This window comes from Ovis canadensis, chromosome 21 (genome assembly GCF_042477335.2).
Source record: "Ovis canadensis isolate MfBH-ARS-UI-01 breed Bighorn chromosome 21, ARS-UI_OviCan_v2, whole genome shotgun sequence".
Taxonomy (NCBI): domain Eukaryota; kingdom Metazoa; phylum Chordata; class Mammalia; order Artiodactyla; family Bovidae; genus Ovis; species Ovis canadensis.
Window position 1 is genome coordinate 59,647,089 of NC_091265.1, and position 17,274 is coordinate 59,664,362.

At 45.8% G+C, this 17,274-nt stretch overlaps 1 protein-coding gene across 2 annotated transcripts; it reads left to right on the forward strand.

The window, feature by feature from the left end:
- Positions 1-9,177: 9,177 nt before the first annotated feature.
- SPDYC (speedy/RINGO cell cycle regulator family member C) lies at positions 9,178-12,665 on the forward strand. Of its 2 annotated transcripts, XM_069564991.1 has the most exons (8): positions 9,178-9,280; positions 9,463-9,576; positions 10,630-10,817; positions 11,100-11,158; positions 11,420-11,505; positions 11,613-11,784; positions 11,898-12,222; positions 12,432-12,665. In XM_069564991.1, exons 3-8 carry the CDS (start codon positions 10,676-10,678, stop codon positions 12,464-12,466), a joined length of 819 nt encoding a protein of 272 aa, XP_069421092.1. In that variant the 5' UTR covers positions 9,178-9,280; positions 9,463-9,576; positions 10,630-10,675; the 3' UTR covers positions 12,467-12,665. The 2 variants fall into 2 exon arrangements, with proteins under 2 accessions (XP_069421092.1, XP_069421093.1); XM_069564992.1 differs by lacking the exons at positions 9,178-9,280; positions 9,463-9,576 and adding an exon at positions 9,903-9,921.
- Positions 12,666-17,274: the final 4,609 nt, after the last annotated feature.

Genomic DNA, 17,274 nt, shown 5'->3' on the forward strand with positions numbered 1-17,274 from the left:
AGCGTATTAATAAGCAGAGACATTACTTTACCAACAAAGGTCCATCTAGCCAAAGCTATGGTTTTTCCATCCATCATGTATGAATGTGAGTAAAGAAAGCTGTGCCAAAGAATTGATGCTTTTGAACTGTGGTGTTGGAGAAAATTCTTGAGAGTCCCTTTAACTTCAAAGAGATCCAACCAGTCCATCCTAAAGGAAATCGGTCCTAAATATTCAATGGAAGGATTGATGCTGAAGCTGAAGCTCCAATACTTTGGCTACCTGATGGGAAGAACTGACTCATTTGAAAAGGCTCTGATGCTGGGAAAGATTGAAGGCAGGGGAGAAGGGGACAACAGAGGATGAGATGGTTGGATGGCATCACTGACTCAATGAACATGAGTTTGAGAGAGCTTTGGGAGTTGGTCAAGGGCAGAGAAGCCTGGCATGCTGCAGTCCATGAGGTCGCAAAGAGCTGGACACAACTGAGCAACTGAACTGAACTGAAGTACTCAGGGCCGTGCGATGCTCACCTACCCCCTCGTAAGCCTCACAAGCGTCCTATTGTGATAAATCACTTTGGCTCTATCACTCTCAGTTCAGTTCAGTTCAGTCGCTCAGTCATGTCCGACTCTTGCGACCCCATGAATCGCAGCACGCCAGGTCTTCCTGTCCATCACCAGCTCCCGGAGTTCACTCAGACCCACGTCCATCGAGTCCGTGATGCCATCCAGCCATCTCATCCTCTGTCGTCCTCTTCTCCTCCTGCCCCCAATCCCTCCCAGCATCGGAGTCTTTTCTAATGAGTCAACTCTTCGCATGAGGTGGCCAAAGTACTGGAGTTTCAGCTTTAGCATCATTCCTTCCAAAGAAATCCCAGGACTGATCTCCTTCAGAATGGACTGGGTGGATCTCTTTGCAGTCCAAGGGACTCTCAAGAGTCTTCTCCAACACCACAGTTCAAAAGCATCAATTCTTCGGCGCTCAGCCTTCTTCACAGTCCAACTCTCACATTCATACATGACCACAGGAAAAACCATAGCCTTGACTAGACGGACCTTAGTCGGCAAAGTAATGTCTCTGCTTTTGAATATGCTATCTAGGTTGGTCATAACTTTCCTTCCAAAGAGTAAGCATCTTTTAATTTCATGGCCGCAGTCACCATCTGAAGTGATTTTGGAGCCCAAGAAAATAAAGTCAGCTACTGTTTCCACTGTTTCCCCATCTATTTCCCATGAAGTGATGGGACCAGATGCCACCATCTTCGTTTTCTGAATGTTGAGCTTTAAGCCAACTTTTTCACTTTCCTCTTTCACTTTCATCAAGAGGCTTTTTAGTTCCTCTTCACTTTCTGCCATAACGGTGGTGTCATCTGCATATCTGAGGTTATTGATATTTCTCCCAGCAATCTTGATTCCAGCTTGTGTTTCTTCCAGTCCAGCGTTTCTCATGATGTACTCTGCATAGAAGTTAAATAAGCAGGGTGACAATATACAGCCTTGACGCACTCCTTTTCCTATTTGGAACCAGTGTGTTGTTCCATGTCCAGTTCTAACTGTTGCTTCCTGACCTGCATACAGATTTCCCAAGAGGCAGGTCAGATGGTCTGGTATTCCCATCTCTCTCAGAATTTCCCACAGTTTATCGTGTCTATCACTCTACCTTTCACTAAATTCTTTCTGCACTGAGACATTAAGGATCAGAACTCCTCAGAGCCCTCTGAAACGCCACCTAGTGGGTTCACTCCTGCTTCTGAATGTGTTACATGCGTCTTTTAGAACTATGCTGTTTTTTGTGTATCTTTTATAAATGTAGGTATATCTCAGAGTTATTGTACATCCTTTCAGACTACTACAATAAAATAATATTGCAATAAAGCAAGGTCACAAATTTTTTGGTTTTCCAGTACATATAAAAGTTGTTTACACTCTATTATAGCCTATTAAGTGTGCAATAGCTTTATGTCAAAATGAAACTAAGTACATACCTTAATTTAAAAATATTTTGTTGCTTAAAAATGGTAACCATCATCTGAGCCTTCATGACAATGGATCATGAAGAGTCATGATCAAGGCTTCCCTAGGGGCTCAGTGGTAAAGAATTCACTTGCCACTGCAGGAGACTCAGGTTCAGTCCCTGGTCCAGGAAGATCCTACATGCTGTAGAGCAACTAAACCTGTGTCCACCACGAAGCCTGTGCGATAGAGCTGGGGAATGGAAACTATTGAGTCCACTTGCCACAGCTACTGAAGCCCTTGCCCCTAGAACCCGAGCTCCACAACAAGAGAAGCCGCCGCAGTGAGAAGCCCGCACACCGCAACAAAAAGCAGCCCCCGCTCTCTGCAACTAGAGAAAGCCCAACACAGCAGCGGAGACCCAGCACAGCCGAAACTAAGTAAATAAAATTAATGAAGGGTCATGATCTTTTTGCAATAGTAGCATCACCACAATAAATATAATAAAAATGAAAAAGTTAGAAATTTTAGAAGAATGAGCAAAAGGTGACACAAAAACACAAAGTGAGCAAATGCTGTTGGAAAAATGATGCCGATAGATGAGCTCGGCGTATGGTTGGGATAAAAGAAATGTTCACATATTGAGCTGTGGGAAAGTCATTCTGGCTTATACATGGGTTAGCTGCTTTAATTATGAAATAAAAAGACGCGATGACCAGAAGCAGAGAATATCCACGTTAAAAGTAAAGATTAAATGCCTCCTGGGACCCCAATGCTGGTCCTCTTTTGTTTAAGACCACTTCCCAGGTGCCAAATCCATACTGACTCGCTGTACTTGCTGGTCTGCTTTCTTGTTTGTTTAACTTTCTGTTTTATGTTGGAGCGTGAGTCTGAGTGAACTCCGGGAGTTGGTGATGGACAGGGAGGCCTGGCGTGCTGCAATTCATGGGGTCACAGTCAGACATGACTGAGCGACTGAACTGAACTGAACTGATAGCTGATTAACAATGTTGTGATAGTTTCAGGTATACAGCAAACTGATTCAGTTATGCTCATGCATGCATCTATTTCAAATTCTTTTCCCATTTAAGTTGCTACATAATATTGAGCAGAGTTCACAGTAGGTCCTTGTTGGTTATCTACTTTAAATACAGCAGTGTGTACATGTCAATCTCAAATTCTCCAACTATTTCTCCCCCCGACCCTTCCCCCCTGGTAACCATAATTTGGTTCTCTAAGTCTGTGAGCCTATTTTCATTTTGTAAATAAGTTCATTTCTTTTAGATGCTACATATAAGCAATGTCATACCGTATTTTTCTTTCACTGACTTACTTCCCTCAGTATGACAATTTTGGGGTCCATCCATGTTTATGCAAATAGCATTATTTCATTCTTTTTAATGCCTGAGTAACATTCCATTACTTCCCAAGAATCCGGCTGCAATTCGAGAGACCTGAGTTCAGTCCTTGGGTTGGGAAGATCCCCTGAAGAAGGCAAAGGCTACCCACTCCAGTATTCTGGCCTGGAGAATTCCATGGCGTGTATAGACCATGGGGTCACAAAGAGTCGGACACAACTGAGCGACTTTCACTTTCAACCTTCCATTGTATCTATGTATGACATCTTTATCCATTCCTCTGCTGATGAGCATTCAGGTTGCTTCCATGTCTTGGCCATTGTAAACAGTGCTGCAGTGAACACTGGGGTGAGTATATCCTTTTGGACCATGTTTTTCTCCAGGTAAATGCCCAGGAGTGGGATTGCTGGGTCATACAGTAGCTCTGTTAGTGTTAGTCTTTGTGACCCCATGGACTGTATAGCCCATCAGGCTTCTCTGCCCATGGGATTCTCCAGGGAGGAATACTGGAGTGAGTTGCCGTTGGTAGCTCTAGTTTTAGTTTTTTAAGAAATCTCCATACTATTCTCTATAATGGCTATACCAATTTACATTCCCACCAACAGTGTAGGAGGGCTCCCTTCTCTCCATACCCTCCCCAGCATTTGTTGTCTGCAGATTTTTTGATGATAGCTGTTTTGACTGGTGTGAGGTGATGTCTCATTACAGTTTTGATTTGTGTTCTCTATAGTCCATTTTTCAAAACCTTGAAGGACTGTATTTCTGATTTGTTTAATGTTCTTTGTTCTGATGAGTTATAAAACTGTGCTGAAAAGCCTGCTCCTCTGGAGCAGTTCCTCAGAGTAACCTGGAAAGCTGGCTTCCAGGCCACAGTCTTCAGCTCGCTTCAAATAAAACTCTTTTCTAGGGAATTCCCTGGTGGTCCAGTGGTTAGAACTCCACACTTCCACTGCCAGGGGCAATTAAAATCCTGCAACTAAGGTCCCACAAGCTGTGCAGTGCAGCCAAGAAACAAAAGAAACAAGAAACAAACAAACAAAAAAACACCTCTTTTCTATTCCTAGTATAGATTGTTTATTGATTATTCTTTTTGACAGTTACCATAAACCTTCAATTTGTAAAAAAAAAAAAAAAGCAATATCTGTGAAGCGCAATAAAGTAAAACGCAATAAACGGACATATGCCTCTAGCTTGTAGCACAATTATTTTATAAACAGTTTATTAGTTAGCTCAGTAGAAATTATGCTGTGATAAATGTGGTAGGCAGAATAATGACCTCCCAGATATGTACCCATCCCAATTCTTGGAACCCATGAACATATTATCTGGCATGGCAAAAGGGACTTCACAGGTGTGATTAAGGATCTTGAGATGGGGAGATTATCCTGGATTATTCACATGGACCCAGTGTAATCACAAGGGTCCTTAATAGTGGAAGAGAAGAAAAAAAAGTGGAAGAGGAATCAGAGTTAGTAGAAGCTATGTCTTTGAAGAGGAGGAAGGAAGCCGGAAGCCAGATGCCAAAGAATGAGGCTGCCGCCGGAAGGAATTAAACCTCACCCACACCTTGGTTTTAGCAGACTGAGACCCATTTTGGACTTCTGGCCTCCAGAACTGGAAGATGATAGATTCATATTATTTTAAGCCACTGAATTTGTGGTAATTTGTTAGGGCAGGAAATGGAAATCCAACCCAATAATATCAATAATTATTTGATATCAATGATATCCAAAATCTCAGCAGCTTTCAGAACAGAAGTTTTTCTTTTCTTTTTTTTTAAAGAGGAATTAGAGGAAATGTTTAACAAGAGTCTCCTTTTTTTCACTTTCTTTTTTCTTTAAATTATGAAAGTATGATAACACATTTACAGGAGGCTTGGAAAATACAGAACAAAGTTACATGCAATTCCACTGTATATTACAAGTTTTTATTAAGTAGATAAATTAAGATTTTTAGTTTGAGTTTCAGTAAGGAGTCTCCTTTTAAAAAGAAATTGAATTAGAGTTGATTTACAATGTTTCACTGTATAGCAAAGTGATTTAGTTATACCTGTATTCTTTTCATTTTTTTCCTAATATAGATATTTTACTGAAGTACAGTTGACTTACAATGTTTCAGGTGTGCAGCAAGGTGATTCAGTTATACATATGCATACATATTATTTTTCAGGTTATTTTCCATTACAGGTTATTATAAGATATCGACTATAGTTCCCTATACAGTAAACCTTTGTTGCTTGTTGTATATATATATTTTTTAACTAGAAAGCTAGCATTCAGTTCATACTAAGTCAAACAAGTAGAATCAAATGTCATAATTTTTAAAATTTTAATATGCATGTACTATATATATTTCAGAAAACATGAATTTTGTCTAATTAAAAATTTTTAGTTAATTTCTAGATTTCTAATTTAAAAAATTTGTAATGTATACAAAATCTTTTCTACCTCTCTTGATAAAAGCTGGCGAAAGAACAGTAAAAAAAAGATGAAGAAATTGGAAAACATAAACTAAATTAAATGGCAGCACTGAATATAAAATTGAAAAATTGAAACAAAATAGTTAAAAGTAAAAGATCCTTATATAGTCCAGTTGTTTTTAAACAGGGCTGCTCATTAGAAACACGTCTTGAACTTGAGAAAAAAAGCAATACCTGAGCATTTGTACTTTTCAAAAACTTCCAAGATAATTCTTATATGCATCTGGATTTTTAAAAAGTGATTACAGGTTTTTCTACTAAATAGTAGTTTTGGTAATATAGAATTTTATTATTTTTCTGTTGACCAATCATGATATAATGGTATTAAGTGAGTAATAGTTACATAATCATAATAGTAAAAGGTGTTTATAAGTTAATGGCACCCCACTCCAGTTCTCTTGCCTGGAAAATCCCCTGGACGGAGGAGCCTGGTGGGCTATAGTCCATGGGGTCACGAGGAGTCAGACACAACTGAGCGACTTCACTTTCACTTTTCACTTCCATGCATCGGAGAAGGAAATGGCAACCCATTCCAGTGTTCTTGCCTGGAGAATCCCAGGGACGGGGAAGCCTGGTGGGCTGCCGTCTATGGGGTCACACACAGTCGGAGACGACTGATGCGACTTAGCAGCAGTAGCAGCAGCAGCCAGACAAAAAATAAAAGATAATTACAGTTTCAAGTCATATTGGGAACATGATTAACCTAACAATAAAATATTACATACAATTTGGGGGGTCAAGCAGAGTGCTGTGGTAAGTGGAAGTACATACACGCACATTTTCAATCACCCAGCCAGTCTGTCTTTTGGTTGGTGCATTTAATCCATTTACATTTAAAGTAATTATTGATATGTATGATCCTATTACCATTTTCTTAACTGGTTTGGGTTTATTTTCTGTAGGGCTTTTTCTTCTCTTGTGTTTCCTGCCTAGAGAATTTCCTTTAGCATTTTCAAAAAGTTTATTTCCTATTCAAATGAATTTCCTATTCATTCGTCCTTCACTGTTTAGCTTGAATGTGTGTGTGTGTTTGTTTGTTGGCATGCCACACAGCATGTGGGGTCTGAGTTCTCTGACCAGGGATTGAACCTGAGACCCCTACAGTGGCAGCACCGAATCTTAACCACTGGACCACCAGGGAAGTCCCTATGTTGTCTTTATTCTAGACCCCAGGCTAGAGAGGCTATCACCACATGGAGGTACCTTTGACCCAGGGCAGATGGAAAACAGGAAAGGCCGAGCCACCTTGGAGCTCTTAAAGCTTCTACTGAGATGTGGCGTGAACGATTTCTGCTCAAATTCCACTGACTGAACCAAACCACACAGGTAAGCATACATGGAGTAGGAAGCAGAAAGAAGGACACATTGTCCTTTGGGGAGGGGGCAACATGTATGAGGGTCCTGGGGCAACAGAGGGTGGAGTGGGGGGGGAAAGAGTTGACAGAACTGAAAGAAGCTGATGTAGCTGGAGGATGGTGATGGAGGGTAGGGTTGGGGTGCTCTTGGAAAGATTCACAAGGGCCTTGTAAGCCATTCATTCATCCAAATGTGAGCAACAGTAGGCTCTGAGTCAGCACAGAGGGTCTCTGGGCTGATAAGGTTGACAAGGTGCCTGTTCTGAAGGCAGTGACCTGGTGGGGAAAGTGAATGAGAAGTAAGTAAATAAGGAAGTGAGATGATTGCAGACAGTGATCAAATACGTTCTATAGTTTAAAAGTGTGTGTTTTACTTGTTTTTAAATTTTTTTATTGAAGTATAGTTGCTCTGGCTTCCTTGGTGGCTCAGCGGTAAAGAATCTGCCTGCCAATGAAGAAGACTTGGGTTTGATCCCTGGGTAGGGAAGACCCTCTGGAGAAGGAAATGGCAATCCATTCTGGTGTTCTTGCCTGGGAAATCCCATGGACAGAGGAGCCTGGCAGGCTACAGTCCATGGGGTTGCAAGAGCCAGACATGACTTAGCAACTAAATAACCACATAGCTGCTTTACAATGTTGCGTTAGTTTCTATTGCAGTTACTGTTCAGTCACTAATTCATGTCCGATTCTTTGTGACCCCATGGTCTGCAGCACACCAGGCTTCCCTGTCCTTCACTGTCTCGCAGAGTTTGATCAGATTCATGTCCACTGAATCAATGACGCTAACTAACCATCTCATCCTCTATTCTATGGCAAAGTGAATCAGCTATACGTATGCACACGTGCTCAGTAGCTCAGTCATGTCTCTTTGCGACTCCATGGACTATAGCCCACCAGGTTCCTCTGTCCATGGAATTTTCCAGGCAAGAATACTGGAGTGAGTTGCTATTTCCTCCTCCAGGGGATCTTCGCGACTCAGGGATCGAACCTGTGTCTCCGACATCTCCTGCATTGGCAGGTAGATTCTTTACCACTGAGCCGCCTGGGAAGCCCATGTATACATATATACCCTCTTTTTTGGATTTCTTTCCCATTTAGCTCATCACAGAGCACTGAGTAGAGCTCCCTGAGCTACACAGTAGCTTACACAGTAGCCTACACAGTAGTAGGTTCTCATTAGTTATCTCTTTTATACATAGTGTTAATAGTGTTTGTATGTCATTCCAGTCTTCCAGTTCACCCCATCCCCTCCTTCTCCTCTCGATGTCCATATATTTGTTCTCTACATCTGTGTCTCTATTTCTGTTTTGCAAATAAGATCATCTATATTCCACATATATTAGTTAATATACAAGTTTGTATTTTACTAAAAGGACTACTTTTTAAAAGATCACATCTTCTTCCATTCCCAGTTCTTTTTTCAAAAAAATTAATTTGTTTATTTTTCTTTTTGGCTGTGCTGGGTCTTCCTTGCTGCGAGGGCTCTCGGTTCGAGGGCTTCTCATTGTGGTGGCTTTTCTTGTCAGGAACGGAGGACGGGCTCTGGAGTGAACAGGCTTCAGCAGTTGCAGCGCGTGGGCTCAATAGTTGTGGCTTGAGGGCTCCAGAGCACAGGCTCAGTAGTCATGGTGCCTGGGCTTAGTTGCTGGGCAGCAGGTGGGATCTGCCCAGAGCAGGGATCAAACCCGTGTCCCCTGCATTGGCAGGTGGACTCTTCACCACTGAGCCACCAGGGAAGCCCCTCCCAGGTCTTCTGGAGCGTGATCATCAGCAATCCTCTGATCTTCAAAGAGAAACCTGACTGAGTTCCTGGGAACCCATTATGATTCTTTTGAGTTTCTTGAGATGCGTCACCGTTTTCACTCTAAAGTAACTCTCACTGCTTTCCTGTTCCGTGACTTCGAGTTTAATATCCTCTTCCTTCTTATCCCCCAAGTCCTCAGTTGAAAGTTTTGAAATGGGGAGCTATTGTTTCGTGAGTACTTAAAAATGTGAACTTAAAGGGTGTTAAGGCAGTACGTATTGTTCAAGTTATGTGTACTTTATTACAGGAAAAAAAGGGGGGAGAAGTCACCTGTCACATGTAGGTGCTGACTGTCCCACAACACTAAAGAGTGAAGAGAAACTGAGTCAGTGAAGATGGAAAGGCTTAAGGTCTGCTTGGTGGGGCGCGTGGGGGCGCAGTGTGGAGGGGCTGAGCTAGGTGGTCCTGGGCAAAGCCCTCCTCCTCCACTTTGGAGCCTCTGGAGGGGGTCTCATATCCCTAAAGGACCTTGGAATGGGGATGTGGCCCCAGGGAATTCTCACTCCAAGACAATCTCCTCTCTGGTTCCCAGGCTTGGGGATTCCTGTATCTGAAATAAATACAGACACAACCAGCGACCCTTCCCCAGCAAGGCACAATCACTGAATGTTTATAATTTACTCATCAGCCACGCGCCGCAACCCAGGTTGGTAGCATTCTAGGTCCGCACCTTGGCACTGCATTTGTAAAGAGCGGAGAAGGGCTCCTGCTGCCTTTCTGGCCCTGGGGTCCCGCTGGCCTGCCCTCACCCTTCTCGTAGGTGATGAAACTTGAGAGAAGCCTTTACCCAGGAGAGCCGCAGCTGGGAGGTGCGTGGTGGGGACTGACTGGGTTAACTCTAAGTGGAGGTGAGCGGTGATGACGAGAAGCCACACCCTTTCCCAGGAAGGGGCCTGATTGGTGGAGGGCTTCTAGGGCGGGGCAGCTCTAGGGCTATATAAACACACTCGTTGGGCTTGGAGTTACGCTGTAGGCTAACTCCTGAGCTCAGGTAAGTCTTCTGGAAGGAGGAGGCTGGGCTTACCTGAGGGAACCTAGATGGAGGCCCCTAGGTTGACCAAGCCGTTTTGGAAGGGACCCTCCCCCGAGACCTGTAGTTGGAGTCTCTCTCTTTGTAGCTCCAAATGTTTGCAGTGGCTCCACCTCAGAACTCGCCCTAAACCCCAGTATTTTTGTCTGATAACGTCCTTGTCTCTGGGCTTCAGTTTTCCCTCTGTGAAGTAATGGTCTGCTGGTCTTTTCAGGGCTGCTTGATGAAGGGTGAGGGGGTGGTTGTGAATTGGGTGGCAAGAGGCGCCGTGAGTCTCTGGCTTTGGGGTCAGACAGGAACCACCTTGAAGTGGCCATGAGACCTCCATGCTTCAGTTTTTGTGTTTGCAAAACGGGTTTACTTACCAGGACTAAATAAGTTAAAGCGTTTAACACAGCTCCAGGCACTTAGGAAACCCTCAGAGGCGCTCGTTGCTGCTGTTGTTACTCTCTGGCCTGGTCTGGGGTGCCAGGAGGAGGCGTGAGGGTGCTGTAGCTCCCAGGAATTCTGCGGCCTGTCTTGTCTCCTCACCCCCACCCCCACCCCTGTTTCTCCATGCCCATCCCTCCACCCTCTGGAGGTCCTCTGTCAGGCCAGCCACACTGATCCTGTTGACTTGTGTGGGGCTGATGGGGTAAATGCTAAGTCCTGGGGCTGCTTTCTTTACAGGTCACCCTGTCCCACCCCACCCCACCCGCCCCCAACCCCCCAAGAGATGAACGATGCCCAAGATCCGGCCACAGTCCCTGGAGCTGATACCCAAGTGAAGCTGAGGGGCTGGAGCCGTCAAGGTGAGGGTGATGAGTCTTCCCATCTCCACCAACACCAAGAGCTCCAGGCCTTTCTCCACCTTCTGGGTGAGTCCACTTGGGGGCTGGCACAGAAGGGACTGTGAGGACCAAGCGTGAACTGATGTGAGAGGTGGGATCTCAGCCTGCCCACGTCTTGGTCCCATCCCTTCTCAGGTAACTCTGGTTTGGCAGGTTTGCGGGGGGCGGGATGGGGGGAGGCGGTTCATGTCAGACATGTCAGACAAGTGGGTTCAGTGGGGGCTCGGGCTTTGGAACTTAGAATGCTGCTCTCGTCTCCTGGGGTGAGGGTGGTAACTCCAGGCTACCGCTTCTCCTCCTCTCCCCCAGAGCACAGTTTCCTCCAGGATTTCCTCTCCAAAGATCCCTGTTTCCAGATTTCAGACAAGGTGAGAGTGGGGGGAGAGTCCAGGCTCACTCGGGGAAGGTTGAATTAGTGGAGCCTGAGTGCTGCTAATGCATTGGGTCCCCTGGTTTGGTGGAGGGAATGCCCCCATTTTAAGCCCTTGTCTTTGCAGGTCCCCCCGCACCATTTTACCCTGGATTTTCTAGGCCTGCTCCAAGCCCAGAACCTGCTTGATGGGCCTGGCACAGTCCCCTCCCCTGCCCGCAGTGCCCTGCTCTAACTCTCCCCATTTCTGCGTCTGCAGTATCTCCTGGCCATGGTGCTGGTCTACTTCCGGCGTGCCAACCTGCAGCTCAGCGAGTACACCCACAGCAATCTGTTCCTGGCACTGTGAGTGGCCCGGGTGCCTGGTGGGGACGCCCACTTGGAGTCACAGGGTGGGGGCAGGGTGAATGCTTACAACCTCTGTTCCCCCTGTCCCCCACCTCTGTGGCCAGGTACCTTGCAAATGACATGGAGGAAGACCTGGAGGACCCCAAAAGCGTGATTTTTCTGTGGGCCCTGGGCCAAGATTGGCATCACCAAGTATCAGACTTCCTGCATCAGAGGGACAAGCTGTGGGCACGGATGGGCTTCAGGGCTGTTGTGAGACGCCAGAGCTGCGAGGAGGTGAGGCGCCACTCCCCCCCCCCCCGCCCCCCCCCACACACACCAGCATCCCAGGGTGGGGGAAAGAGGCTGGGCCTCCCACCTCCCACTTACCATCTACTCTTCTCATGCAGGTCATGGCCAAGGAGCCGACCCACTGGGCCTGGACTCGGGAGCGGCACCCCCACCATGGCAGGGCTCAAAGGAGCTACCCAAAGGCCCAGATCCCCCTCCCCCGGGGTCCTGGCCTCTCACCACCCCACTGCCCTCTCTGTGCCTTGCCCCCTCGCCGCAGCCTGTGCTGCCACCGCCCCCGCCCCTTGCCTGTCTTATCCAAGTGCCTTTCCTACAATGCTGAGTGGCACCGCCCTTCATTCCAAGCTTGGCCCTGGAGTAGGGGCTTCCTCATTGTCCTGCCCACCCAGCTGCTACTGGAGCCAGGCACCTATACCCTCCACAGTGAGTAGTGGACAGAAGCTGGGGCGGGGGGGGGGGGCAGGGGGGGCTGCCGGGAGGAGCTGGAAGGCAGGTGTGGAGCCCAACAGAATGGGAAGGAAGGGCATGGTGCCTGGGGTCCAGCAGGCTTGGGCAAGTGTCCAGCTTGCACCCCCTTGCTGTGTGAGCTTGGCAGGCTTCCTCTGAGCAGCTCTCTGTCCTTTCTCCCCCAGTCTTCTCTAAGCTGCTGCTGTGCCCTCGGCGCTGATACTCGCAGGGTGAAGAACAGCCCATCTGCTTGCCTGTTGGCCCAGTGCTCTACTGACTGTGGCCCCTCCAGCCTCCTGTCTGCTTGGCCTCAGGCTGGCAGGGCTGCTCACGCCTCCTGCCCCTTTCTCCCAACCTGCAACTTGTACCCACTCTGACCTGACTCCTCTAATAAATTCATACCCACAGGACATCGGCTGTACTTAGGCCCTGGTCTGGGTCCTTCACCCAGGGTGGGAGTAGGGAGGAAGTTTTGGGGAAGGGGGGGATCTGCCAGATTTAGGTACCAGTGGTTGAGACCCCTGAGCACAGGCCCTGTAATAGCTCTCCCTTCCCACTGGTGACCAGTCATCCCGCTGTTTCTCCTCTTTAACATCTTAGTGGATGCTGACACCCACATAGAGCCCACGGAACTGAATGAAATGAGCTATATGCAGTCCTTAGAAGAGGGCCTGGGACCTACTGGACCAAAAAGAGCTCCAAAGGAAAACGGCTCTATGTCAGTCTAGGAATGCCTGCAGGGTGAGGTCTTTTTCAGAATGAGCCTTTGTCCTTGCTCTGGGCTGCAGTTGCCTCTTGTGACCCCATGGACTGTAGCCCACCAGGCGCCTCTGTCCATGAGATTTCCCATGCAAGAATATTGGAGTGGGTGGCCATTTCCTTCTCCGGGGGATCTTCCCAACCCAGAGATTGAACTCAGGTCTCCTGCACTGCAGGTGGATTGTTTACTGCTTGAGCCACCAGAGAAGTCCGTCTGATGTGATGAACTATGTCAAGTTTGCCCGTGCTTGGGTGGTGGTGGTGAGGAGCAGGATTTTTGGAAAGACCGTCTAGAGCAGTGATTAAGACTTGGTCTTTGCTGCCAGACAGTTTAAGTTCAAAATCCAGGTTTCTGCATGACTTTAGCACAACAGATTTAATCTCCTCTACCGCCTCATCTGTAAAATGAGTATTACACTAGAAAGGATACTGTTTGAGATTTGGATGTGATAATACTAGAAGGGTTTAGAAGTAGATCTCAAGAAAGGAGCTCGGATGTGGGTGTTATCAGTAGAGGGAATTGCTGCCCAGAGAAAGGTTAAAGGGGAGTGTATCTAGAACAGAAAGAAGGCAGAGATGTCTAAGGGGTCAGGTGGCAGAGGAATCTAAATGTAATTTCCCTCCCTCCTCTCTGAGTGGTTCCCAAGAAGCATGGGGGTGAAGCCTGGAGGCTGCAGACATTAGAAGCCAAGACAAGGACTGTAAAGTATTTTTAAGAGTTCTTCAAATAGGTAATATAGTCACATGTATATTTTGAATTTTGAACCAAGAGTCATCTCCTGCCCCTGACTACCAGCCACCTGGTTCTCCTTCCTGGAAACAATGGAAGTGATCATTTATGTCCATCCAGAGAACAAATCTAAATGTATGAAACCAAATGTGGTATAATAAAAATACATAAATTTGGTCTTTGTCCCTTGTTCCTGGCACAGAGTGCCTAATACCCTTGGAATTTCCAGAGTTATAGGAATGTCTTTTGTTATTCATAATGAGCTCCTATAGATCACACCAGAGTTTATGCTAATGAGGTTATTCTGGATGGTGGCTGTTGCCAAAAAAACTGATTTAGAGGGTGGGAACTTTCAGTTTCCCCAGCTCTTCCAGGAAGGGCGAGGCACTAGAGAGTTGGGATTCTGGGGGAGGGTGGCATGTTTTTCCCTATGAATCTCTCCTATTTGGCTGTTCCTCAATTGTATCCTTTATAATAAACCAATAACAGTAAATAAAGCATTTTCCTGAGTTCTGAGTCTTCTACTGAATTATCAGTTCTGAGGAGGGGGTTTGTGGGCATCCCCAAATTTGTAGTCAGCCAAACAGGAGTATGGGTCACCTGGGGGTTCCGTTTGTGGCTGGCCTCTTGTGGAAATGAGATGCATGGGGCCTGTGCTAATTCTGGGAATTGGTATCAGAATTGAATTGTAGGTGCCTAGATGGTGTTAGAGTTGCTGTAGACGAATCACATGGATTCCTATCTGCACATTCCTTTTGACAGCGGTATAGTACTCCTCTGTGTGGGTGTACTCTTTTTTTCTCATTGACTGGCACATGTTTCCACACTTCTGCTATTCCAAACAGTGCCATCGAGCAGTGGCCCCCAACCTTTTTGGCACCAGGGGCCAGTTTTGTGGAAGACAACCACTCACCTTCTGCTGTACGGCCCAGCTCCATTAGACTGGTACTGTGCTGGGGATCCCTGCTATAGAGACTCACTAAGACTCTGTAAAAGTGTGAAAGTTGTGTAAATCAGTTCTGAATATTCATTGGAAGGACTGATGCTGAAGTTGAAGCTCCAACACTTTGGCCATCTGATGTGAAGAACTAACTCATTGCAAAAGACCCTGATGCTGGGAAAGACTGAAGGCAGGAGGAGAAGGGGATGACAGAGGATGAGATGGTTGGATGGCATCACCGACTCGACGGACGTGAGTTTGAGCAAGCTTGGGGGTTGATGATGGGCAGGGAAGCCTGGTGTGCTGTAGTCCTCAGGGTAGCAAAGGAGTTGGACATGGCTGAGTGACTGAACTGAACTGACTGAAGGCTTTGTAAGAACAGCATTATTCAAATATGAAACGGAGTGAATTCCTAGAAGAATTGTTCAGCCAAAGGTCAAGTCAAAATTGTCATCTTTTTTCCAAGGACCATTTAATTTATTTTTTGGTGGCACTGGGCTTTCACTGTGGGATGCAGTCTTCTCTAATTATACCATGTGCACTCTAGAGGGAGAGGCCTCGGTAGTTTCAATGTACCACTTCAGGGCTTAGCTGCCCTGAAGCACGTGGGATCTTAGTTCCCTGATAAGGTATCAAACCCACATTCCCTGCAGTGGCAGGCAGATTCTTAACCATTGGACCACCAGGGAAAGCCTCCAAAATTGTCATCTTGAAGAACTTTGCCACATGTCCATCTATTGGGGCTGTGTCTGAAACACCTCCCCAGCCTCCAGCTGTGTCAAGGCTGTTTTCCACAACACTCACCAATCAATGAGGAACAAGGTTATTTTATGTTTGCCAAACTGCTAAGGAGAAAATCGTGTCTTGGTAAAGGTTTAGTTTGTATTTCTTTTTTCTTTCAAGTGAGCTCAAGCATTGTTTCATACATGAAAATGCTGTGTGCCTTTTTTTGTGAACAGTTCTTATCTTTGCCCATTTCTCCATTTTTTTTTTGATACTTGACTCATATGTAAGGAAAAATAGCCTTTCAGGATATAAATTTTAAGTATTTTCTTCAGTTTATCCTTTTAACTTTGTGTGTGGTAAAATAAATGTTCTTGGTTTCATGTCACACTTAAAAAGAATTTCCCACTGAGATGATTAAAAGAATGTCTCCCTTAGCTGCTGGCTGTATTTTTGTTTTCATTTTTTACATTTAAATCTTGAGTTCATCTGGAATTGATCATATACAAAATTCCCTCCCATTTTCCTAATGCTTTTTAATGAAAAACTCATCTTTTCTCAACACATGTGAGATGCTGCTCTTATATACTAAATTCCTGTATGCATTTGGACCTGTATCTAGATTCTTCTGTCTTTCAGTGATCTATATGTATTAGTCCCCTTCTTCATAAATTATTATATAACAATTGTTTAATCATTATAGATTGGATTCAATACCTGATAGTGTTAGGCTCCCTAATGGACCCCCTGATGGCTCAGATGGTAAAGAATCTGCCTGCAATGCAGGAGACTTGGGTTTGACCCCTGGGTCAGGAAGATCCCCTGGAGAAGGGAATGGCAATCCACTCCAGTATTCTGGCCTGGGGGAATTCCATAGACAGAGGAGCCTGGCAGCTACAGACCCTGGAGTCACAAAAAGTCTCCAGGGTCAAAACTTGACTGAGTGACTAACACTTTCACTTTCACAGGGTTAGACTCCTAACTTGTTTTCAGAAGTCTCTTGGCTATTCTTGCTTGTTCCGTTTTCCATAGGAACTTTAAATCATTTTTTCTAGTTCTTTTCCCCAAATAATCTGTTAGAATTTTTTTTTTTTTTACTTGTTAGAATTTAAAAATTTTTTTGGCTGAGTCATGTGGCATGCTGCTGCTGCTGCTGCTAAGTCGCTTCAGTCGTGTCCGACTCTGTGCGACCCCATAAATGGCAACCCACCAGGCTCTCCCATCCCTGGGATTCTCCAGGCAAGAACACTGGAGTGGGTTGCCATTTCCTTCTCCAATGCATGAAAGTGAAAAGTCAAAGTGAAGTTGCTCAGTCGTGTCCGACTCTTAGCGACCCCATGGACTGCAGCCTACCAAGCTCCTCCCTCCATGGGATTCTCCAGGCAAGAGCACTGGAGTGGGATGCCATTGCCTTCTCGGGAGTCATGTGGCATCCAGGATCTTAGTTCCCCAATCAGGGATGGAACCCGTGTCCTAAGTATTGGGAGCTCGGAGTCTTAAACACTGGACTACCAGGAGAGTCCCTAGAATCTTTAATTTTGATCACGCTATTACTTTCAGAACAGACATCTTTATGAAGCATCTTTGTATCCAGAGTTACATGTCTGTCCCCTGCCTCTACTTCTTTCAGGCAGCATGATGGCCAATGACTCCCAAATCTGTTCCTCTATTGGGAGGGCTGTTCACACCTCCAGGCATCTCCCCTTGGATGAGGGCAGGTCCCACAGCTTTCTCATTTCAGTCACTCAGTTGTGTCCCACTCTTTTCAACACCATGGACTGCAGCACTCCAGGCCTCCCCGTCCATCACCAACTCCCAGAGCTTGCTCAAACTCATGTCCATTGAGTCAGTGATGCCATCCAACCATCTCATCCTC

Bases quoted from the DNA above. Each gene is read 5' to 3' on its own strand.
- SPDYC (XM_069564991.1), top strand. From the start codon at position 10,676: ATGAACGATGCCCAAGATCCGGCCACAGTCCCTGGAGCTGATACCCAA. The intron at 10,818-11,099 runs GTGAGTCCACTT...CCTCTCCCCCAG, and splicing joins GGCCTTTCTCCACCTTCTGG to AGCACAGTTTCCTCCAGGAT. The intron at 11,159-11,419 runs GTGAGAGTGGGG...CTGCGTCTGCAG, and splicing joins GTTTCCAGATTTCAGACAAG to TATCTCCTGGCCATGGTGCT.